General features: G+C 56.2%; 3 protein-coding genes across 8 annotated transcripts; 1 reads left to right on the forward strand and 2 right to left on the reverse strand.

Annotated features, from left to right (window-relative positions):
* Positions 1–222: 222 nt before the first annotated feature.
* FCN3 (ficolin 3) lies at positions 223–4,602 on the reverse strand. The gene is given in 9 exon segments (XM_003989748.5): positions 223–587; positions 1,409–1,543; positions 1,652–1,667; positions 1,669–1,782; positions 3,038–3,165; positions 3,552–3,596; positions 3,951–4,045; positions 4,300–4,324; positions 4,327–4,602. Coding segments are annotated over 9 exon segments (852 nt in total). The 5' UTR covers positions 4,379–4,602; the 3' UTR covers positions 223–345.
* A 3,051-nt stretch (positions 4,603–7,653) lies between these two features.
* On the reverse strand, positions 7,654–11,857 carry CD164L2 (CD164 molecule like 2). Of its 4 annotated transcripts, XM_023258361.2 has the most exons (7): positions 11,690–11,857; positions 11,313–11,339; positions 11,059–11,226; positions 10,887–10,958; positions 10,236–10,280; positions 8,536–8,728; positions 7,654–7,982 (listed from the first exon to the last, which is right to left on the reverse strand). In XM_023258361.2, exons 3-7 carry the CDS (start codon positions 11,183–11,185, stop codon positions 7,976–7,978), a joined length of 444 nt encoding a protein of 147 aa, XP_023114129.1. In that variant the 5' UTR covers positions 11,186–11,226; positions 11,313–11,339; positions 11,690–11,857; the 3' UTR covers positions 7,654–7,975. The 4 variants fall into 4 exon arrangements, with proteins under 4 accessions (XP_023114129.1, XP_019692020.2, XP_006934522.3 ...); XM_019836461.3 differs by lacking the exon at positions 11,313–11,339; XM_006934460.5 differs by lacking the exon at positions 11,313–11,339 and having other exon boundaries at positions 8,536–8,680; positions 11,690–11,853.
* A 129-nt stretch (positions 11,858–11,986) lies between these two features.
* On the forward strand, positions 11,987–20,477 carry GPR3 (G protein-coupled receptor 3). 3 transcript variants are annotated; one of them, XM_045035376.1, is made up of 3 exons: positions 11,987–12,136; positions 14,008–14,329; positions 19,387–20,477. In XM_045035376.1, the coding sequence occupies exons 2-3, from the start codon at positions 14,101–14,103 to the stop codon at positions 20,382–20,384; spliced, it is 1,227 nt and encodes a 408-aa protein (XP_044891311.1). In that variant the 5' UTR covers positions 11,987–12,136; positions 14,008–14,100; the 3' UTR covers positions 20,385–20,477. The 3 variants fall into 3 exon arrangements, with proteins under 3 accessions (XP_044891311.1, XP_044891312.1, XP_023114131.1); XM_045035377.1 differs by having other exon boundaries at positions 12,002–12,161; XM_023258363.2 differs by lacking the exons at positions 11,987–12,136; positions 14,008–14,329 and adding an exon at positions 18,198–18,324.
* The last annotated feature ends 2,296 nt before the right edge of the window (positions 20,478–22,773 follow it).

A 22,773-nucleotide genomic window follows, 5' to 3' on the forward strand; every position in this document is an offset into this window, starting at 1 on the left:
TTTAAGAGAGAGAAAGAGCACGAGCAGAGGAGGCAGAGAGAGAGAGGGAGACAGAGAATCTGAAGCAGGCTCCAGGCTCTGAGCTGGCAGCACAGAGGCCGATGCGGGGCTCGAACTCACGAACTGAGATCATGATGTGAGCCGAAGTCCGACACTTGGCCAACTGTCTGCTCTGCCCTCTTGAGTTTTTCCCAGTCACTGGAAGAGTCCTGCAAGCCTGGAAAGGGTTAAAGTGATTTTATTTTTAAACGTGGACGGGGGAGCAGAGACGTTTGGCAACGGGGAGTGTAGCCCTCGGTCCGGAAGCTGTACAGGATAGATAAGGGTGCTGGCTGCCACGGTGTCCTAGCGAAGCATCATGTGAACCTTGCGGTAAGGGTGGCCCACGCCCCGGCCTGAGGCCCAGTCGATGCCATACTTGTGAGCGGTGGCCTCAGACGTTGCGTAACGCCTGTTGAGATTGGACCAGTAGCAGGATCCGTGTCACCAGGCACCGTGGACAGTCACGGCACAGTTGCTCTTGCTCGTATCGTGGTCAGTATCGTAGGTGGTAAAGGGCTTCCCGTTGTGGAGGCTCAGGGAGTCTCCTGACAGGGGATGGAGGCACCTTGGAGCCGGGCACCATGCCTGGCACCCTTGAGGAGATGATCTCACAGGAGCCTCAGAGCCACCGTGGACGTTATCAGGCCCCAGGAGGAAACAGCAGTACCAAGGAGCCAGAGTGTTCTCCCAAGGTCACTCGGCTAGTCACGGTGGTACTGGGACTTGAACTGGGGACTGCGGCTCCAAGGCCACTTGCTCCTCCCTCTGCCTTGTCTCCCTCCCAGAATCCCCAGCTCCCAACAGCAGCCTGAACAGCTCTGCCTGGGGGAGCTGGGAGGGACTTCTCAATGCCCGGGCAAGGGGGATCCTGAGGCACGTCCCCACAACCACTTCCCTCTTTGAAGTCTCTCCTCAACAGTCACTGTTTCTCTGAAAAAAAAAAAAACAAAAAAAACCCAAAAAACCAAACCTTCCCTGCTTCCTCTTCTGAAGCAGATAGGGCAGATGCTCAGCAGGGGCTTAGATGGCTCCCACATCCTCCCTCCCTGCCTCTTCGCCCATTTTACAGGGGAGGAAACTGACAGGGGAGGAAACTGACAGGCAAGGAGCTTGCCCAAGGTCACGCTGTTAGTAAATGAAAGGGCTGGATTCAGACTCAGGACTGTTGGCCTCCAGAGCCCAATTTCTTCACTCCTGCCTGCACCATTCTGTTTCATGGGTGCCATTTCTCAGATGAGGAAACCAAGGCTCGCAGAGGGGAAGAAATTGCCCTGGGTCAGTGATGGAGGCCGTGGTCACACTGGGAGTGGATCCAGCCTCCCTCACCTTCTTTCCCTGCTCTGGGCCCCACCTCAGGTTCACTCACCTGCAGTGCCCTCCAAGAACTTGCCCAGTACCAGCTGGTAGTGATCTGCCTCCCCGAGGAGGCGGAAAGCCTCATAGCGGGCAAAGGTGTGGTTGCCAGTGAAGTCCTCCAACTCCACCCGCAGCTCCCAGGTACCTGGAGGGAAGAAGGAGGCACGGGTGGAGGAATCCTCAGATCCAGGGTGAGGATTCAGAATGCCAGAGAAATGCCCCCCAAACTCCCTGGGACCTGCTGGGAATTTACCCTGAACAGTGAGCTGGGTGCAAATTCTCATTCCCCAGTCAGAATTCAGACTCCTGGCTCCCAAAACCTGCTTTGTATGCGGACCAAGAGCGGAAGAAATCCACGGACCCGTCCTGTCGCCTCTGGAACACCTAAGGAGGCAGAGAAGGCCAGCTCAGCGGCCATTACTCCAGGCCGGGCAGGTCATGAGGAGAAGCCGGGGGTGGGGGTGGGGGGTCTGTGGCAGCGGAGAGTGGGTGCACTGTGAGGGGAGGGCGGACACCAGCCCCCTCTTTGGATTGGGGGCTTGTTAGTAACGTGTAAGTCCAAGTGACTTTTGTTTTTATTTTCTGAAGATTTTTTTTTAGGTTAATCTCTACACCCAATGGGGGTTCAAACTCACGACCCCGAGATCAAGAGCTGCACGCTCCACCGACTCAGCCAGCCTGGCGCCCCAATCTTTGCCTGTGAATAGTGATGAACTCCACATTCCCTTACTAACTTCTACTGACAACCTCTTGCCAAAGCCTGACAAGTCCCAGAGAGACTGAAATGATTGGGAACATCCGCCCTGTCCTTAGAGGACGGTCAGTCGTGCTGGGATCAAATTTGATCAAGCCAGGTCAAAATAACCTCCTTAACTTACTATGGGAATCGAGATATTAGAGCAGAGAGGTCACCTCCAGAGGCCCAAGCTCGAGTCCTGGCCTTACCCTGATGCCCCTCGGTCCCCACTGCAGGCTAAGCTGCCCTTAGGCCCTGTAGTTTCCCTCCTCAATATCCTTCAGTCTAAGCACCTCCCCTTCCACTGTGGCCCGGGGCCCCTGAATTCCTCCTAACCTGTGTCCCTGCCTCCATCCTACCCCCACTGCCGTGCACCTTCCATGGTGCAGCCTGGGTCTTTTCCCTAAAACATAAGTCTGACCAGGTCCCTCCCCTGTTTACGACACTTTCATGGCTGCCTGATGCCTCCAGTGCTCCTCAGTCAGTTATTCAATGCCCTCCACGAACTGGCCTTTGCAGAGGCCCTTAATCTGTCCTTGACCCACACCTGTAGACATTAGCTGGCCTCTTATCTGCTCCCAGCTCATTCACAAGGTCTCCTCAAACCGTCTTGTGTTCTCCTGCCTCCCTGTGTGTTTGTCTTTCCTTCTACTTGGAATGCCCTTCAGTTCCGCATCTATCTAGAGAACTTCTATACAGCCTTCAAGGCCCTTTCAAATGGCATCTCCTTTGAGGAGCCTTCTCAGACTTCTTCAGGCCCTCTGGGAGCTCAGTAAGTATTGGTCCGTGAAGGACTTGAAGGAATGCTTTAGCTCCAGAGGGCTCTGGCTCCCCCTAGGGTCCAAGAGGAAGAAGTGCCCACTGGGCCTGGCCTCTGAGCCCCGGAGTCTCCCTGGCACTCACCGGCCAGCCGCCCTCTTTGGTGTCCATGTCACAAAAAACTGGGAGGGCTCTGCCCTCGAGTAGGCATAGACGGTACCAGCCGCTCAACGTGGCACCCCGGCTCCGCAGCTCCTGGCAGTTTCCGGGGCCTGGGGAAGGAGAGATGGGCCGAGATGTGTTGCCACAGTATCTCCCAACCCTCACCCTGCGGGCAATGGAACAGGCCAAGTGTGGGACCCCAGGAACCCTCTCGATGGCTCCTGAAGAGGGACTCTACACAGGGAGTCTTTCCCCAGGGAAAGACAGTGTTGGATCTGAGGTCTGAGTACTCCCAAGGGAGGGCCCTCAAACCCAAGGGAGGGTGCCCAGGCTCCTTCCTAATCTTCCCCTCCTCTCCCAGCCTTCTACCACCCCCCCGCCCCCCAGGGGGCGATCATAGTGGATTGTTGAACCATGGCTAAGCAGAGACACCCCTCTCTAGTCCAGGGACAGAAACAAAGAAAGCAGAGGAAGTCCATGGTCCCACACACTCCACCAGGCTCACCCTTGGGGCCCATCTTGCCAGGTGGTCCAGGTTGCCCTGAAATCCCAGAGACCAAGGTGCCTTAAGTCCCACCCCATGCCCAGGGCCAAAAGGCAATGAGCGACTTGGAGGCTGAAGTCAAATCCCAGCTGCAGTCCTTCCTGGCTCTGTGATCGTGGGCACACAGTTTATCATCTCTGAGCCTCACACCCCCCTCAGCAAACTGGGGATAGAACCAGCTACCTCACAGAGTCAAACTTGGGGTGCTGGGCATCCAGCCCACGGCCCGGCACACGTTAGGTTCCTTGCCTCTTGGTCATGGCCTCTCAGCACAGACAGTAACCAGTAACCGCTGATCCCCAGCCTGCCCAGTTCACCCCGGGTCCCTGCCTTCTCCCCGGCATCTCTCACCTTGAGGGCCTGCAGCATCTTTCTCTCTGGGACTTCCTGGGGCTCCAGGACAACTGGGCAGGAGGACCACTTTGCTGGCTTCCAGTCCCCTGGGGGAAGGAGCAGGGCCGGGTGGCCACAGGGTGGGCATGGGAGAACGGGTGTATCTCTTCCAGGCCCCTCTGCGGTTCTCTTTCCATCTCCCAGATTCTAGCTGTCAGGACCCTTGCCTCCAGAGCTGCACCATTTGCATCAATTTGCATACATTTACAGTCCAGAGCCCACGCTGCAGCTCGTGAGGTTGGGCGGGAGAAGGACCCCCAGGGAAGGAATGAGGGCGGGTGGGTGGGGAGAGCATCTTAGGCTGCTACCTGGGCAGTTGGGGTGGTCCTGGCAGGCTTCCCAAGCAAGAGGAGCAAAAGGGAGAGTGGGGTCCACAGGAGGCCCATCTTGCTGGTGCCCCAGAGGATACCAGTTTATAAGGGGGCCAAGCTGGTGGGAGAACATGGAACAAGACTTCCTCCCATTGTCCCTTCCAAGGGACACCCCCCTCCTCCAAGTCGGAGCCAGCGGGAGGTGGAGGCATTTCTTCCCTCAGCCCCCGGGACCAGGATGGAGTCCAACTTTTGATCCTGGCCTCCAGGGCTCTGCAGCCGTCTCTCCAGACCTTTGGGTTCACATAGGACTTTTCTGCCTTTGAACCTTTGCTCGTTCTGTGCCTTCCATCTAGAATGCCCTCCTCTCCATCTCTACCTGTGAAGTCCCCCCCCCCCCCCCCGCCCCGGTCTGGTGAAGACCCAGCCCTAACACCATCTCCTCCAGGAGTCCTTCCCTGGTCCTTGTCAAGTGTTAAGAATGACCACAGCTAGGGGGCACCTGGGTGGCTCAGTCGGTTAAGTGTCCCACTTTGGCTCAGGTCATGATCTCACCATTCGTGGGTTCGAGTCCCGCATCAGGCTGTGTGCTGACAGCTCAGAGCCTGGAGCCTGCTTCGGATCCTGTGTCTCCCTCTCTGTCTGCCCCTCCCCTGCTCACATTCTGTCTCTCTAAAATAAATAAACATTAAAAAAAATTTTTTTGTAATGACCACGGCTACCATTTGTTGGGCACTTACTGCACTCCACAAGTCCTGCTGGGTGCTGTTTGTGCGTTGCCTCTGGTCCTTACACAGCTTGGCTCATAGTCATTATTGGCCCTGGGTTACATGCTTGGCACAAAGCAGGTGCTCAATAAATATTGGTTAAAGGAATGAATAAACAAGGAGAAAATGAGGCCCAGAGGCAGGACGTGGCTTGTGCCCTGACACTTGTCTGCCTGGGCCCACAGAGATCTCGCCCAAGCGCCCCGCCAGGGAGAGAGGTACTCTTGACAAAGGGACTTCATATCCGCTCTCAAGTCTGTTGGGGAGCCCCTGGCAGGGCTTAGGGAGTAGTTACTAACATAGGCAGACCATTGAGTGGGCAGACTGTGCAGGGCAGGTCTGGAGGCTAGGAGGCCAGTGAGGGGGCAGTAGCCACAGTCCAGATGTGAGGACTGACGACTGAGCTGGAGAGGGAGGGACCTCAGGTGACAGGAAAGCAGAGAGAAGCCTCATTTGCTTGTTCGTTCACTCATCCATTCTTTCACTCACTCATTCATTCATCAAACCTTCCCTGAAAGCCTTCTCAAGCCCTCTCTTCTCAGTGCTTGTGGGGGCAGGGGGGGCTGGGGTACAAAGCGGGTGTCAGAAGGTGGAGGCCGAGCTTGCCAGACAGGATGGGTCCATGAAATGGACTCTGAGATCCTGAAATTCCAATTCAAGGGATCTCTCCTCCCCACTTTCTTCCACAGGTGTGCCAAGATTTGCAGACAAGCGTATTTATCATGTGCTATTTATAATTTAAAATTTTCAGTTTATTTATTTTGAGAGAGAGAGAGAGAGGATGAGTGGGGGGAGGGGCAGAGAGAGAGAGAGAGAGGGAGAGAGAGAGAATCCCAAGCAGGCTCCGCGTTGTCAGCAGGGAGCCGGACTCAGGGCTCAAACTCAGGAACCATGAGACCGCGACCTGAGCCAAAACCGAGAGCTGGACGCTTGACCGACTGAGCCACCCAGGTTACCCCTGAAATGTGCTGTTAAGCATAATTATTTCTGGGGAGTGGGACCAGGGGGAAAGGGTTTCTCACTCTTTCTATTAAAAAAAAAAATCTGTATCGTCCTTTTGTTCCTTACAGGCATTTACTACTTCGGAAAAAGCAAACATCCGAAAGAAATTTCCTTAACTGATGGTAAAATCAGAAGGAGGTGGGGGCATTTCCTCCCTCAGCTCTGGAAAGGATGGGCATTATCCCCGCCAGCACTAAGTGCTGGGTGGAGAAGCCAAGGGAGGGCGATCCAGGCAGGAGAAACTTCGTGTATAAAGGCTTGGAGAAGAGAGAAAGCCAGACAGGCTGGGAGCAAGAAGTAGATCCGAGTGTTGAGAAAGGGGCGCTCAAAGGGGAGGCTGATGTCGGAGACGGGGGCTTTGGTGGAAGTGTGGAAGGGGAGGGGCGAGGAGGTGACTGTTAGGCATGTCGATGGTGGCACGAGTGGGCAGGTGAGCGCTCTGTGAGGCCGAGGAGGAGCCGGAACTGCTGCGGGCCCCAGGGTCCCTCAGTGCCCTTCCAGCTGGAGTGCAGGGAGCCCGGGCCCAGGGGCAGGAAGTGGCGCGAACGCTGTGGGGTGATGGCGTCTGGAATGCGGCTTGAGCTTGTGCATCCGCTCTGAATCTTCCCCAGAGCCCACGGAGACAGACACTGCTGTTACCCCACTATACAGATGGGGAAGCACGGCCAGGGCTGGGAAATAACTTCCTCCAGTTCACACAGAGCAGTCAGGCTCCACCTGCTGACCTCGCCACCATCACCCTCTATGGCCTCTCCACTCCACTTCCTGGGACAATCATGGGATGAAATCAGATAACACCGTCAGACTCTTAGCCACATGCCCTGTTTCCAGCAAGTGCCCCAGCAGTGGGAGATGTTATCAGTCAGGGAAGACTTCTGGGCAGGGGTGGGGTGAAGTGGGGTGGGAGAGAAGCGGAGGAGGTGGCCATGGGAGGGCAGGGGCTTTCCAAGAGGGCCTGAGTGAGGAAGGCCACGAGTACAGAAATGGCTTTTGAGTCCTAGGGGCATCTCCACCTTGGCATTGGGGCAGAGACCTAACTTTAGGAGCCCAGAGAGCCTGAAGATGCCTCTGTGGGGGAATGCCTCTGAACTTCTGCTTATTCTGGAGTCAGAAAAACCTGGATTCAAATCCCAGCTCTCCCCTGTCCTACTGCATGATCTTGAGCAAGTGTATCTACCTTTCTGAGCCTCCACAGACTCATCTATAAAGGGCGGGGGAAGAGGGTTAAACACGTATAACAAATGAACATATTTAAAAAAAAAATTTTTTTAATGTTTATTTTTGAGACCGAGAGAGACAGAGCACGAGCAGGGGAGGGATAGAGAGAGACGGAGACACAGAATCCGAAGCAGGCTCCAGGCTCTGAGCCGTCAGCACAGAGCCTGATGTGGGGCTTGAACTCAAGAGCAGTGAGATCATGACCTGACTTGAAGTCAGACGCTCAACTGACTGAGCCACCCAGGCACCCTTGAAAATGTTTTAAAAGGCGACAGCAACAGTCCAAGGTTGAATTCTCATTAAGGAGAGGACAACAGCTGTACCCCAACCCCAACAAATCCACACAGCCCAAGACACAGGATGTGAAGCACAGTGCTGGAAAGAATTCCTTTATTTGGGGGCAGTGCCAGGTGGGTGGGAAGAGGCAGGCACAGACCCCGTGCCAGGCAGGGGGCCCACAGGGATAATGGATAAGACGCGAGGTGGTTGAAGGATGCTCTCAGCTGCAGGTACCAGGCCCGGGACAGGAGGGGATGTCAGCTGCCAGGCACTGAGCCTGCTTAATGCCCACAGGGGCCAGAAATCGGTGGCCAAAGTTTTTCCCACCCCGGCACCTACAAGGGGGCCGAGAGGGCAGCCTCTTCGTCCTCCTTCCCCTCAGTGTGGAATCCAGGCCTGAAGGGGGTCAGATTCTGCAGAGGCCAGACAGAGAGGGCACTCAGGGCAGTGGCCCTGCCTCAGCCGGGCTGAGGACCCCCACCCCCAGGAAGCAGGCAGTGGCTGGAAGAGCACACTTGAATGGAGGCTGCAGCAACCCGCCCCACCACACACACACGGCACACGGGGGCCTCAGAGCAGCCCCCCTTCTTAGAGGAAACCCAAACCGCACACACATCCCAGGCTCCTGCCTGCGGCCCCAGAGCTGCAGAACGAAGGCTTGCCTGGGCTACGTCACCTACTGGTTCTCCTCTCTGCTGGCAGCATGAGGGACAAAGACAGATGGGCTCAGTCGGGCTCTCAGACACAGGGTCCAGGCTGAGTCCTGGCCCCAGCCAGCAAGGGGCAGAGAGAACCCCACACGTTGAGAAGCGTGGCTCCCATGGGTGATGATGTGGGGAACACGCTGCCCTGCCCTTAGTGCTGCCCCATTGAGAAGACAGTGCACTGGCACTTAAAGGGGACCTAAAGGGCAAGAGTCAGATGGGGGAAGTGAGCTGAGACCCTACTGGCAGGCCAGGTACTCACAGTGTCTGGTAGGTGCTGTCCTTGGCCTTGAGGAAGCGCAAGACGAAGAAGGCCGCTGCCTGCAGGCTCAGCACGAGCACGACGCCCCCAATGAAGCTGGCCCCATCAAAGCCAGGGCCGTGGGCTTCAGGGACTGGGGGGCTCCCTGCAGGGTGCAGGTCATAGCAGGCCACTGTGGACCAGGATCCTAGCCCTACCCCAATAACCAGCACAGGTCACCACCTGGAGGCCCCAGTCCTCAAAATGGGAGCCTTGAACAGCAGGCTCAGAAGTTCAGCCCAATCCTGTGGGCAGTTGGGAAGCGCCTGCTGGGAGGGGCAGTGTCTGGGGCAGGGGAGGGTGAGGCCTTGGCTCCAGCCCTGGCTCTGCTCCCAGTTGCTCTGTGGCTTGATGTTTTTCACCTCCTCTCTGGGCCTCAGGATCACATGGTCCTGATAGCAGTGAGCTCCCTTCCAGCCCCCCTATCCCACGCTGGCCCGGCAGGGTGAGGATAGACCCAGAAGTTAAGCGTCTAGAGCCCTTCAGCTGAGAGTTTCTTTTGGCCTCGGGTCTCAGGGTTCAAAGCCCAGATACAGAGGATATAGTCCCTTTTCAGGACTCCTAAGTCCCCGGACCCTGGAGTCACCCAACATCCGAGCCCTTAGAGAAGGAAGAAGGGGAGGCCCACACCCCACCAAGTGGGTCCATGGAGACTAGACAATGTATGTCAGAAGGAGAAGCTGGGTTCTGAGGGTGAGATCTGTCCAGTCACCTCACAGTTAAGACAGAGCCAGTCTCACAGCATCCCCTGACCCTTTCCCCTGCCCTGTCTTAGGGCCCACGGTTGCCAGGCTGTCTGGGTGGCTCCCAGCTGTGCCATGTTAGCCATCAACTCCCACCACGGATTCGATTTCAGGCCCTAGGCCAGGTGCCAGGGCAGGGCAGGACTGGAGGTAGAAGATCATTCTGGGGCACTGGAGAGGGGCCCAGCTAGGAGCTGGGTCCTCCTCCTGGAGGATATAACTTGTGTAAGGGGGCCTGAGAATAGGAAGGGCAAAGGGGGTCCCAGCTACAAGCTCAGGGAGCCCCAGAGAAGGACACTGGGGGAGGAGGAGAGGGAAGAAATGAGCTTCCCAAGACCGATCTGGGGCTCAGCCGGAGGGAGCTGGGCCATCAATAATTCAGCCTCCAAGATCAAGTTTCTGGCTTTAATTAACCAAAAGCCTCTGCAGCCATCCCTACCAAGTCTGGTGACCTCCAGGCCCTGAGGGGCAGTGGGAACCAAGGGGCAGAGTTCTTGCTTCCGCTCTGCCAGGAACCTGCTTTGTGACCCTCTCTGGACCCGGGGGCTGCAGTGGGCAGGTAGTCACTGCGCTGCACCTCGTTGGCAACCTGAGCCACACACCCTTCAGCACCAAGGGCAGGTTCTGAGAGTCAGCCCGAGCTCCCAGAACTGCTGGTGTTGGGGAGAAGGGATGGCAACCATCATTTCCCGATTGTTTCTGTGTGTCAGACATTGAACTAGGCGCCGTACACCTGCTCATAAAATTCTCGCAGCAACTCTGTGAGGGATTACCCAACCCATTTTACAGATGTGGGAACTTCTTCTCAGCAGAAGTCACAGGGCTGAGGTCACAGAGCATGTAGTGCCTGAGCCCGGCTCTGTCTTTGCTGGCAACTCTAGTCCTCCCACCGCTACCGTTCTCCCAGGTCGCACCTACCTGTTGTGACTGTCTTTGGTTCATAGGTGGGGTGGTGGTGGGCAGCTGGAAAGACAAGGGAATCCATACGAAGCCAGCCCTCCCATTCTCTGGCCCCCACCAAGACCCCAGCCCAGGCTAACGGCCGGACTTCTGACTCAGATCAGGCTCCCTGGTCCGGGTCCAGGTCCACCTGACATACTTTCAAGACTTAGTTCACACAGCTCTTCCACCAGAAGTGGCCTCTCTCCATCTCTACCCTTAAGGGTCATCTCTGATGCCACCCCCTCCAACAAGCCCTCCCTCCCCATTCCCTTCTGAACTTCTGATTCTGAAGTCCTGTGTTTCAAATTAGGCAAGATAACTCCTCCATCCCCTCTACACATCTGTCCTGGACCCTCTGGCTGTGCCAATTTTCAGATGGGAAAACAGGCCAGAAAGGGGAAGGGATTTCTCAGTGAGCTAAAGGCAGAAACGCAAGTGGACCCCACTTCGTGGGCAGTCTGCTCCCAGATACAGATGATATAGTCCCTTTTCAGGACTCCTAAGCCCCCAGAGCCTGGAGTCACTGGAGACCCTGGAAAGAGGCCGATTCCTTCCTGAAGGGCAGGCTCTAGCTTGGGGACACCGTAGTCCCCTCTCTCCAACTTAGGCCAGTGGGAGTCCTCTTACCTGGACACGACTCTGAGCGGTTGTAGACAGAGCAACCTTCCTTGACCACCTCAGCTCGGGCCACACAGTGTCCTGGTGGGAGAAGGTGTAAGGGCGGGATCTGGGGAGAGCCGCCAAGGCTCTGAGGTGCAGAACTGGGGACACTTGACTTGGGGAGGGCCCAACTCCATACCTGGCTCCTCTGGCTGACACTGCTCCCACACGCAGCCAGAGAGGTTGTGTGCTTTGTGCCCCTCCACACAATGCTCACAGAGCTTGAACTGTTTGCAGGCCCCCGGGACAGCTGGCCAGATGTTCATGCGGAGCAGGGCTCCCCGCCCAAAGCCTCGAGCTCCTTTACCTGGGAGTGGGAGCAACTCCTTGAAACTGAGCTGCAGCCGCTTCCCCACTACCGTGGCTCTCCCCGGTTTGCACACATACACTCACCTGGATCCGCTAAGCCCCACTACACACCTGGAGTTTCCACAAACACATGGCTACACACACCCACAACCTCCCCCACATTCATCCAGAGTCCCCTTCCTTTGCATACACCTGGGTTCCCTGATCCGTGCAGAACTGCTGCCCCCAGACACACCTGAAGCCCCTAATCCCCCAACCCCTGGAGCCTATTACATACTCCTAGCTCCACACAGGGCTAGAACCCCCTTCAACTACCCCTAGAGCCCCGAACTCGTCTGGAAAGTCCCCTCCTGCCCCCCACCCCCAGGCCAGACTGCTCCAGAAGAGGCGGCTGGATGAAGGGCACGCTCCCCCTGCCCCAGCCCGGGCTGGGCCCTCAACCAGATCCTGGTCCGCGTTACCAGCCACAGCGAGCTGGGCACACAGGAGGAGGCAGCAGCAGCCGCCACAGAGCGCGGCCCGTAAGGCGCGGGGTCCCGGCGCGGCCATGGGCGGGGCGGGGGTTGGGGGTCGGCGGAGAGAGCTGGTGTGATGCGTCCCTCCCGGACTCGGCTCCGCTGGGGTGTGGGGAGCGAGACCCGGGCAACCTGGGCGTGGCCAGGTGGGCGTGGTCATCCTGGGGCGGAGCCATTGGCGCGGCCGGGGTGGGGCCAGGTCGTAGGGGGCGGGGCCAGGTAGGGGCGTGGTTGATGGGTGTGGCCTGGTGGAACTCGGTTGGGCGATCCGGGGCGGGGCTCGGACAAAAGGGGGCGGGATCCAACGCTAGCCTCACACCTGGTCCTGGGAGGCCCCACCAACGGCTTCACGAAAACTCTGCTCGGTAGAGAGTTATTGTCCCTACTTCACAGGTGAGGAAACTAAGGCTCAGGAAAGGTGAGTGGGTAGGCGGAGGTCACAGTGGCAAAATCTGGATTCCACGCGAGGTTACATCCTCGCAGGCCGGGCCTTGTCGAGTGAACCCCACCAACCAGGCTCCACGACTGGGGGACTGGCTTCAGCGGGCCCCTAGGCTCCGGCTGCCCACCTTGCTTCACCCCTTGCATCGTACTCTCTTCTGCCCCTCAGCCTCCCACGTCTGCCTCCAACCCACCACACTCTCTGGTCTCATTATTAGTAGGACAGTTGGGACTTTACACAGCCTCCCCTTCAGCCTCAACTCCTGCCCTGGCACCGGCCTCTTCTGGCTCTTCCCCCTCTGCGGCTACTTCCCAGGTTCCTCGGAGGGCACCTCCTCTCTCTCTTTCCCCCCTCCTCTTTCACGTCCACTCTCCTGCCCCTTCTCTGCTGCTCCTCCTCCTTTTCCTCTTTCCCCCTCTTCTTCCCCGGTGGCCCGGTTCCTTCCTGAGCCCTAGTCCACCTCTCCTGGGGCCATTTTGGCCATTCCTCCGCCATTAGTTCCCATCTGAAAGCCATCAGGTCTCATAGCGCCATCTCCGGCCCCCTCCCCAGCTGCCACCTGTAACTAATACATACTTCACACTTTTGACCTCTTGCTATTAGCAGAATATACATTCCACTAAGAGCTTTTACCTGCAGCTTCTCATCTAATGTCCACAACTGCCCTCTAGGCGTGGGTTTTGTTATCCCCAATCTGTGGGCTTTGGAGGTAAAATCAGGGGCACCTGGCTGGCTCAGGCAGACGAGCACGCGGCTCTTGATCTCGGGGTCGTGAGTTCAAGCCCCACGATGGGTGTAGTGATTACTAAACATAAGCAAATAAACTAAAAAAGGTAAAAATCACCTGCTCAGGGGCACATAGTTGCAAAGAGGGGGGCCAGGATGTAAGCCCAGGATCCAGTGGGTCCATCTGCTTCGTGGGCACCTCCACCTGAGTATGCCTCAGGTCTCTGAAACTGCCCTCTTTCTCTTCCCCACTCAGGGAAGCTCCTGAATGGAAACCAAGATCTCGTCTCCATCCCCTCTCTCTGTCTCAGCCACATCAGCTCTTTCCCTCTTCAGAGACTTCGTACTGGTGTGCCTTCTCCTTGAAACTCTTCTTTTCTCTCTTCAATGGCTTGTTCCATGACCTCCCTGCTTCAAAGAGGGCCCCTGGTTATTCTCCATGCTACTTCCTTTTTCCTTCAGAATATGTATCATATGTATAACGAATTACTCTTTTGTTTCCTAGGCTATAATTCCTATGAAGGGAGCAACCCTGTTTATCTTCTTCTGTAGTTAACTCCCTATACACTTAAGGGCTAAGTAGGTGTTTATTTGGGGGGGGGGGTTCTTTTTTTTCTTTCATATGAAATTTATTGTCAAATTGGTTTCCATACATCAGCCAGCGCTCATCCCAACAAAGTAGGTGTTTATTAAGTAACCATATTGTATCGTGTTGTGACTGTGTGCATGTTAGTCTGTCCTTCTGGTCTGTGAGACCCTCAAGGACCCCCTAGTTAATATCATGTTAAGCGTCTACTTATAGATTGTGCCTCTTTCCCCCATCAGAATGGAAGCTCTGTGAAGAAGCCAAGGATTTTTGTTCATTGCTGCATCCCCTGGGCCTAGAACCATGCCTGGAAAATAGCACAATGCTCAATAACTATTTATTGCATGTTGAAAATGCAGGGATGTGGGGGCGCCGGTTTGGCTCAGGTGGTAGAGGATGTGTTGATCTCAGTGTTGTGAGTTTGAGCCCCATGTGTGGCATGGAGTTTACTTACAAAATAATTTTTTTTTTTTTTTTTTTTTTTTTTTTTTTTTTTTTTTTTTTTTACAGAGAGAGAAATAACATGCAGGGATGTGGCCAGATCATCTCTCTGTCCATAGCACCCACTCGAAGCCCAGGGAATTTTCAGTGAATACTGGCTGAATGAACAAATGGGTCTGTGCTAAGAATGTGTGCGCTGATGATGCCCAGATTCTTGGGGCTTGGACACGGAGCTTGTGTGAATATTATCTGTGCCTCGGCCACACACCCACCGCCAATGAGAGCCTAGGCCCATGGGATTCCCCTGATTGGAGAGAGAATGGTAAAGGAAGAAGTCTTACCTGGAGGCGAGCGCTCACGGCCATCTGGTGGTCACCTGGGGGAACTGCAGGTATTGTCAGCCCTGGTTAAATTTCACTCCCCGCTGCTTCAGGGGAGACGGTGATGTTTAGGATAGAATGGAAGGCACAGTGGATTTGGCTACGCATACACTGGCTTCAGATCCCAGCTCTGCCATCTACTCTGTGATTTGGGGCAAGTCCTTCAGCTTCTTCAGACTTCAACTGTGAAATGGGGATGCAGGGTTGTTGTAAGCCCTTCGATCTAGTCTGGCACCTGGTAGCTGGGAAGGACTGGACAGGGTATCAGCGGTGGGAAGGAAGCAAGGAGGTATGGCAGAGGGCATAAGGAGGAAGGAAGAGGAGGGGCCGCACGGTAGCCCTTTAGAGAAGAGAGACCCAGTTGGCAGTGTTGGCCTCCATCGTGCCATTGATATAGGGCAGTTTGGAGCGTGGAGAGAGTACCCATGTGAAAATCCATAACTTTGCTTGAGTCTCTGGGGTTTCTCATGACTAGAAATATCATTGCCCTCTTCTCTTTCCTGGCTGCCTGAGGACCGACTTCCATCCTGAACGACACTGTAACTCTATGGATCAGGGCGTTCTAACCAACCAACTACTTCAGTGGAAGCATGGTCACTGATGTTCTTTGCCCTGAGAAGGCAACAGTACCTAAGACAGAACTTTGAGAAAAACTAGCCAAAATGTACAAGACCACACCAGCTGTCATCTTTATATTTTGAGTCAGAACCCACTTTGGTGGTGGCACACCTGGCTTGGGCCTGATTTACAATTCCCTGGATTATGCAAAGAAAAATGAACCCAAAGAGAGCCTTGCAGAACGTGGGCTGCATGAGAAGAAAAAGACCTCAAGAAAAGAGCGAATGGCACAGGAGAACAGAATGAAGAAAGTCAGGTCTCCACACAGGCCAATGTTGGTGTAGACAAACAGAAGAAGTAAAGATTCTGCCATGACTATCTGTGGTGATTGTGCCAACTTTTCATGAGAGGATTAATAAGCTATGAACATTTTTTTTTAAATGTTTATCTTGAGAGAGCGCATGCACAAGTTGGGGAGGGGCAGGGAGGGAGGGGAGACAGAGAATCTGAGGCAGGTCCCACACTGTCAGTGCACAGCCTGATGTGGGTGGGGCTCGAACCCACAAAACGTGAGATCATGACCGGAGCCGAAATCAAGAGTTGGATGCTTAACCGACTGAGCCACCTAGGCACCTCTACTTATTGAGAGAGAGAGAGAGAGAGAGAGAGAGAGAGAGAGAGAGAGAATGCGTTCACGTGAGCAGGGAGGAGCAGAGAGAAAGAGGGAGAGAGAGAATCCCAAGCAGGCTCTGCGATGTCAGCGCAGAGCCCAAAGCTCCATCTCATGAACCCATGAGATCACGACCTGAATCGAAGTCAAGAGTTGGAAGCATAACTGAGTGAGGTACCCAGCCGCCCCGTCTTTTTTTAATGTTTATTTATGGAAAAAAATTTTAATAAAGAACCATAACTGCTACTGAGAATGACAGAAGACAGTCCCTCATGCCACTCTTTCCTGCCTACCTCCCAGCCACCTTTACGCATCCCTGAGACCAGCTGGGTGGTTGTTGGGACCCAGCTCTGATGGGGGAGAGAGCAGATACCTGAGGTCTGGGGGACTGATGGCCCTGTATTCTCTCTTGATGGCGACCCCACTCTCTTGACAGTGTGCCTATCATTATTCTCCTCTCTCTCTAGATACTGCTTTTTACTTTAACCATCCAATCAACAAGTGTTTGTTGAACGCCTACTATATAGCCAGGTTCTGTTCTCAGCCCAGAACAGAACAAAGTCTCTACCTTCATGAAGCTTACATTCTGGTGGGGCTGACCCATGGTAAAAAAGAAGCTACGTGCATAAACAGATAATGTAAGGAGGGGTTAGTGCTCTGAAAAATAAGAAATCAAGGAAAGTGGGGGAGAGAGTGATGGGGGGAGGGGTAATCGAGGACAGATGTCAGGGAAGCCTGCTTCAGAAGAAGTGACTTGAAGGCAAAGTCCTGAAGGAAGTGAAGGGGTTCTAGGGAGAGGGAGGAAATTGGCAAGGACACACTCATCCACAGTCTGTGCCCTCAGCGGCCATGTTCCCTGGGGCTTTTTTCCTCACTCTCCGCTCCCTCCCCTGCGTGGTATCATCTACCCCTAGAACCTCAATTATTACCTGCACATCTGTGCCTCCCAGGCGTCCTCCTCCTGCCAAGTATACAATTGGCAGCCCACACAGCCAGTGCTGATATGGCACCAGGCCCTCCCAACAATCCTGAGGTAGACACTAACATTATCCCCATCTCACAGATGACAAAACAGGCACAACGGGCCTAGGAAGCTCACCCAAAGTCACACAGGAAATGGAGGAATTGGGATTTGACCATCTCCACCCCCAACTCGCCACACCCAACCTGAACCGCCTCATCTTCCCCAGCTCCTACCGGCTCCTCTTCCCTCTACCCTGCCACTGGCCTGTCACCCCCTCCCCCAACAACTACAGGGGTGTCGTGTTGAGGGAAGAAGTCGGTGGGGCCTGGGATCTGAGCCCCTCTCGATTCCTTAACCCCTAACCTGATCCCTGCCCTCCACCCCCACCCCACAGGCCCGGATGGTTGCACTGAGGACCAAAGCTAGAGACAGAGGAAGGAGAAGTGGCCAGTTCCTCTCCCCCTGGGCACATCTGGCACATCTGGAAAAGTCAGCTGGGGGGAGTGTATGTCCCCGGGACAAAGGACAGGCAGGGGCGGGGAAGACGGAGCCCCTTCTCCATACCCCCCCACCCTGCCAGGATGCCTAAGGTGGGAGGTCAAGAGGGGCCTGCTCAGGGGACTGAGCTGCCAGGTTTTCTGCTTCCAAGTTCTTCCCGGCTCCCCCTCTCCTGCTGCTTCGGGGAAGTGCCCCCCACCCCCCACCCCTGCTGGCTTTCCAGATCCCTGAATAAATAATTCAGGGTTTGAAATCTTGCCAGGCCCACCTCTCCCGTGCTGGGAGGGTGCTATTGGACTGACATGAGTGACGTCACCCAACTCCTTATCCCAGCCCCAGCATCACGAGGACCTGCCCTGAGAGCAACTCACTTGCCTGGTCACTCTCCGCCTAGACCGCGTACCCTGTCCCTCTCACCCTGGGGCTCATTCACCACAGTCACCTGGTATCTTCACTCCAGGACCTTACAACCCTCTTCTCGTCGTTTTGTCACCTCAGTACCTCAACACTTGTGACAGGGTCATGGTGACCCCAAGTCCTATCATCTGGACACACCGTCTTCCCTTTCCCTCCCCACTGCCTCTGACACCCTGGGATCCCTGAGCCCCATCATGTCAGTCACCTGACCCTGCTCTGGTTGCCCTGGGGGCTTCGCTTTCTATGGCACCGTGGCCCCATGGCCACCATCCCCAAGATCCTGTCACCATGCTCGTACTGTCACCGCCACCCACTTCCCTGCTCCCTCGCGCTGCTGTCACCATCACCTCAGGGCCCCATCATCTTGGCAACCCCCGTCATCCTCGCCGAGGACGCCCATTCAGCCTCATCCCTCGGTCTCCGTCACCCGAATCCCGTCCGTCTCTACCACCTGAGGGTCCCATCACCCCACAGCCTTTCCGGGGCCCCTTTCTGCTTTTGCTACATATTCCCCGCAGCCTCCCTGCGACTGCTCCGAGGCTCTCCCACCAGCGCCCCCCGAAACCCCGGCCCGCAGAGGGCGCCGCGTCAAGGACAGCGCGGGCCGATTGGGGAGGGGGGCGGGGCCGCAGCCACGGTCGCTTTTTATGAATGGGGGAGCGGGCGGTGCGAGGCCTCATTACTATGCCGCGCGACGCGCGCTGCGCCCCAGCGCGACGCACCCATTGGGCGGCCGGGCCACTTACGTCACCGAACCGGTGGCCGGGGGCGGGTCGGGGCGGGGTGACTCACGCCGCTTCTCCCGCGGCCGCGGGGGCTTCTCCGGGTCCGCGCACACCCTGCGCCGCCCGGACCCGAGCAGAGCTTCCCCGCGGCCCGGCCACGCCGAGTCCCGAGAGGTGAGTAGGGGGGCCCGCGCGGGCGCCAGGCGTCCGGAAGGGCACGCAGGATGCTGGGGCACTGGGTCCGCGGACAGGCTCCCAGCGGCTGGCCGAGGTCGGAGGTCGAGACCCGGAGCCCAGAATCTGGGGTAGCAGGCGGGGACCCAGCGTCCGGGTGCTGAGAGCCGTCAGCTGGGTGACCCCGCGCGGGGTGCGCACTCCTCCAAGGCCCCGAGGCCCTTGAAGGGACTGATGGTCCTATGAGATTGGGCCGGTGAGACCGGCAGGAGGCATCTGGGGCAGGCACCCAGGCGTCCGAGCAGGAGGAGGTGCCTGACTTAGGGATCCAGACTTACGGATCCAAGATCCAGGTGTCCGGGCAGAAGGAGGGGTCTGACTCAGGGATCCAGGCCTCCAGCAGAGGGTGTCTGTTCCAAAGATCCTGAGATTCAGGAAGAAATAGAGGTCTGGCGGGGACAGAAGTCTGGGCCGGTGTATGTCGGAGGTGGGGCTGAGTTCCTAGGTGGTGATACCCCAGGAGTGGAGAGTGGGGGCTGGCAGGAGCTTCACCGCGCATTCCCTGGGGGCGGAGCCTGGGACTGACAGTCCAGAGAATCGTGAGGGGTCTGGTGAGCCTCAGAAACTGAGCGTCATCCTGATCCGGAGGAAGTAGAGCTCCCCTCAGTCTAGAGATGTTTCCCTTCCCCAGTCCTGGGCTTACCTCGCATCTTCTGGATCCTATGGGCCCCCGTCCACTAATGGTAGTCCTTCATCTGGTTCTTCTCTGGTCGCACACGTGGGAGAAAGAGGCCTGCAGGACCCAGGGGTTTGGAAGGGAGAGTGAAAAGACCCAGGCCTGGGGTCTGCTGGAGACCTGCTGGCCTGGGGGTGTGTATGTGGGGGAGACAAAGGTATCCTGGAAGGAGCCCTGGGGCATGACTGGGGGGACAAGGCACTGGGACCCAGCCAGGTATTCTGAGATACTCTTAACAATGTATCCTGAGTGGCACCTCATCCCCTCCAGACCCCTTCACCCAGCACCCGGTCCAGCCAACTTTTCACAGGGCCTTTCTCCTACAGGTACCATGATGTGGGGTGCAGGCAGCCCCCTGGCCTGGCTCTCTGCTGGCTCAGGAAACGTGAATGTGAGCAGCGTGGGCTCAGCAGAGGGGCCCACAGGCCCAGGCGCACCGCTACCCTCACCCAAGGCCTGGGATGTGGTGCTGTGCATCTCAGGCACCCTGGTGTCCTGTGAGAACGCGCTGGTGGTGGCCATCATTGTGGGCACTCCCACCTTCCGCGCGCCCATGTTCCTGCTGGTGGGCAGCCTGGCCGTGGCCGACCTGCTGGCAGGCCTGGGCCTGGTCCTGCACTTTGCTGCTGTGTTCTGCATCGGCTCGGCGGAGATGAGCCTGGTGCTGGTTGGCGTGCTGGCGATGGCCTTCACCGCCAGTGTCGGCGGCCTACTCGCCATCACCGTCGATCGCTACCTTTCTCTGTACAATGCCCTCACCTACTATTCAGAGACAACGGTGACTCGGACTTATGTGATGCTGGCCCTAGTGTGGGGGGGCGCCCTGGGTCTGGGGCTGCTGCCTGTGCTGGCCTGGAACTGTCTGGATGCCCGGGCCACCTGTGGCGTGGTATATCCACTCTCCAAGAACCATCTGGTGGTCCTGGCCATTGCCTTCTTCATGGTGTTTGGCATCATGTTGCAGCTCTATGCCCAGATCTGCCGCATCGTCTGCCGCCATGCCCAGCAGATTGCCCTCCAGCGGCATCTGCTGCCCGCCTCCCACTACGTGGCCACCCGAAAAGGCATCGCCACACTGGCCGTGGTGCTTGGCGCCTTTGCTGCCTGTTGGCTGCCCTTCACTGTCTACTGCCTGCTGGGCGATGCCCATTCCCCACCCCTCTACACCTATCTCACCCTGCTCCCTGCGACCTATAACTCCATGATCAACCCCATCATCTACGCCTTCCGCAACCAGGACGTGCAGAAGGTGCTGTGGGCCATCTGCTGCTGTTGTTCCTCTTCCAAGATCCCCTTCCGATCCCGTTCCCCCAGTGATGTCTAGTCATATCTTGGTGACCCTTCAGCCCTGATCACTACAGAATTCCAGAATGTTAGGTCCTCCAGGGCTTTGTTCCAACCCCCCCCCCCCCCCCCCCCGCCCAGCTCCACACCCCGAAGACCCAGCTGGTTCTGGAGTTCTAGGACATTGGGTGTTTCACAGGATTCTGTTCAGATCCCTACAGGGCCCAGCTGGCTCCATGGTTCTCGAATGTTCAGGTGGCCAGGGTTCCACTCAGAAACAGCCCAGCTGGCTTGGAGTTCCAGGATGCTGCTGGGGGTTTTACAGTGCCACTCCAAGTCCCTGATCTTCCCCCTCCCTTGACCTTAATCATGTCACTTTACTTTTGAATTTCTGAGCTAAAGAGTCAGAGAAGTTAATCACTCAGTTGCCTAGATAGGAGAAAGAAAGATGTATCTCTATATATGTGCACATACAAAAAGAGTATCTATTTATAATTTATTTATTTACTTATTTATTTATGAATTTATTTATGGGTGGTAAGGGGAAAACAAGAGACCTACACCTTGAAATCCAGGCCATACCAGGGTATCCCCAGTCCCCAGACCCCCATTGCTGACCTCAGTTCCTAGAGGGGGAAAAGGGAGAAAGAGAAACCACGTATTTTGTTATTATTTTTGCTTATTTTTTATCAAAGAGATCATAGAAACCAGAGCCTTCTCCCCAGGCCCGCCCCTCTCGGGTTTGCTGGGAGAACACACCAGCCTCTGGTTTTTTATTTTTTTAAGAAGCCATCACCTGAGCAACCGAGAATTCCTCTGCGCTGGGGGCCGGCTGCCCTCTGGTGGCCGTTTGGGGGGAACTGCAGCCCGGCCAGGCTGCCCGGACCGGACCGCGCGACCCCACCTCCACTCCAGCCTGGCGTCCAGCGCCACAGCCAGGACCTGGGGGCCAAGCCCCACCCTGCGGTGCCCTAGAGGAGGCAGGGTGTGAGCCAACACCTGATTCCTCTGCCAATCGGGGTATGGCCTCCAGTGCTTCCCTAATGCCATCCCTGACCCATCCCTCAATAAAGAATGATTTTGTGATAAATGTTTCTGTCTGTATGTGTGAAGAGGGTGGAGTGGGGCTGATGTGGGGTGAGCCCCGAATGGGAGGGTTAGGCCAAGCCTGGGAGCCTGTTGAGGGATCTGGGGAGCTGGAGACCCAGAGCGGCGTGTGGCTCTCAGGTGACATCCCCACCCCTTTAGAGGATCTGATGGGCCCCACTCCTCTGCTCAGACCAGGGCATTGCCAAGCAAGGACGCCCATCTTATCCTGGGGACAGGAACCAGGGTGCTAGACCCTTCTTGGGTTGAGGATGCCCAGGTTAGCTTTTGTTTGGAGCTTTAGCATGAAGTAGATGCTCAAAGCATGTCCATTTCCTTAATAACAGCTCCGAATTGTGGGTGTTTACTGTGTGCTAGGCACGGTGCCAGCACACTACGTATGTTACCACATTTACACCAAACAAGCATCCCGTGGCACAGGTAATCCCTTCTCCGTTTTACAGATGAGAAAACCGAGGCTGAGGGAGGGCTGCTGACTGGCCCAAGGGAACATCCATTTCCACAATCTGTGTGCTCTATTGGCCAACAGCCTCTCATCTCCTTCCTTCCCGAGCCTGGTTGGTATTGGGGTTCATTCTCGGGGCCAGAGGCCACATTTGGGAGGAGGTTGGATGGAATACGGTCATTCTGGAGCGGAAAGAGCTTCTTTCCTATCCAAAGGAGAGTGATGGTAAATGTGCGCATGTACCCTTGTGTGCATTTGACGACCTAAGTGTGCAGGACCCTGAGCGTGGGTGTTTGGGAACCAGAAAGAGTATGGTCACCAGGCAAGGGCAGGAGCAGGTTTTTGGGAGTGTGGCTAAAGAGGAAGCTCTTGACTGATGAAGCTTAGCCTCCCAGGCCTCACAGGTAGGCAAAGCCTAGAGATGGGACCCTCAGAGCACACCCCTCCATTGTACAGATGGGGAGACTGAGGCCTGGAGAAGAACAACCACTTGCTCAAACCCACACAGCTGCTCCAGGCTAGGACTCAGGTCTTTCTCCATTTCTCTGGCCAGAGCTCTCTCGCCAAGTATTCAAGGCTCCTTCCCCATAGTGGCCACAGGACTCCAAGGGGAGTGGACATGCCAACAGGGGCTGGGTCAGAGCTGGTGGAGGGCAGACCCAGCTCCAGTGCAAATACAAAGCAGGGTCAGGTCAGGTGGAGTCTTTTCTTCCCCACCTTCCTGGAAGGTCCCCGGAAAAAGACCCCCACTGAGCAAACACCTCCCCCATGCCAAGCTTTGGTGCAAACATTTCACACATCACCATGGCCTTTTCGGTGATGGCTTTCTTCCCATCTTACAAAAGAGGTAGTTGAGGCTCTGAGAGTAGAGGCTCTC

This window comes from Felis catus, chromosome C1 (assembly GCF_018350175.1).
Source record: "Felis catus isolate Fca126 chromosome C1, F.catus_Fca126_mat1.0, whole genome shotgun sequence".
In the NCBI taxonomy this organism is placed as follows: domain Eukaryota; kingdom Metazoa; phylum Chordata; class Mammalia; order Carnivora; family Felidae; genus Felis; species Felis catus.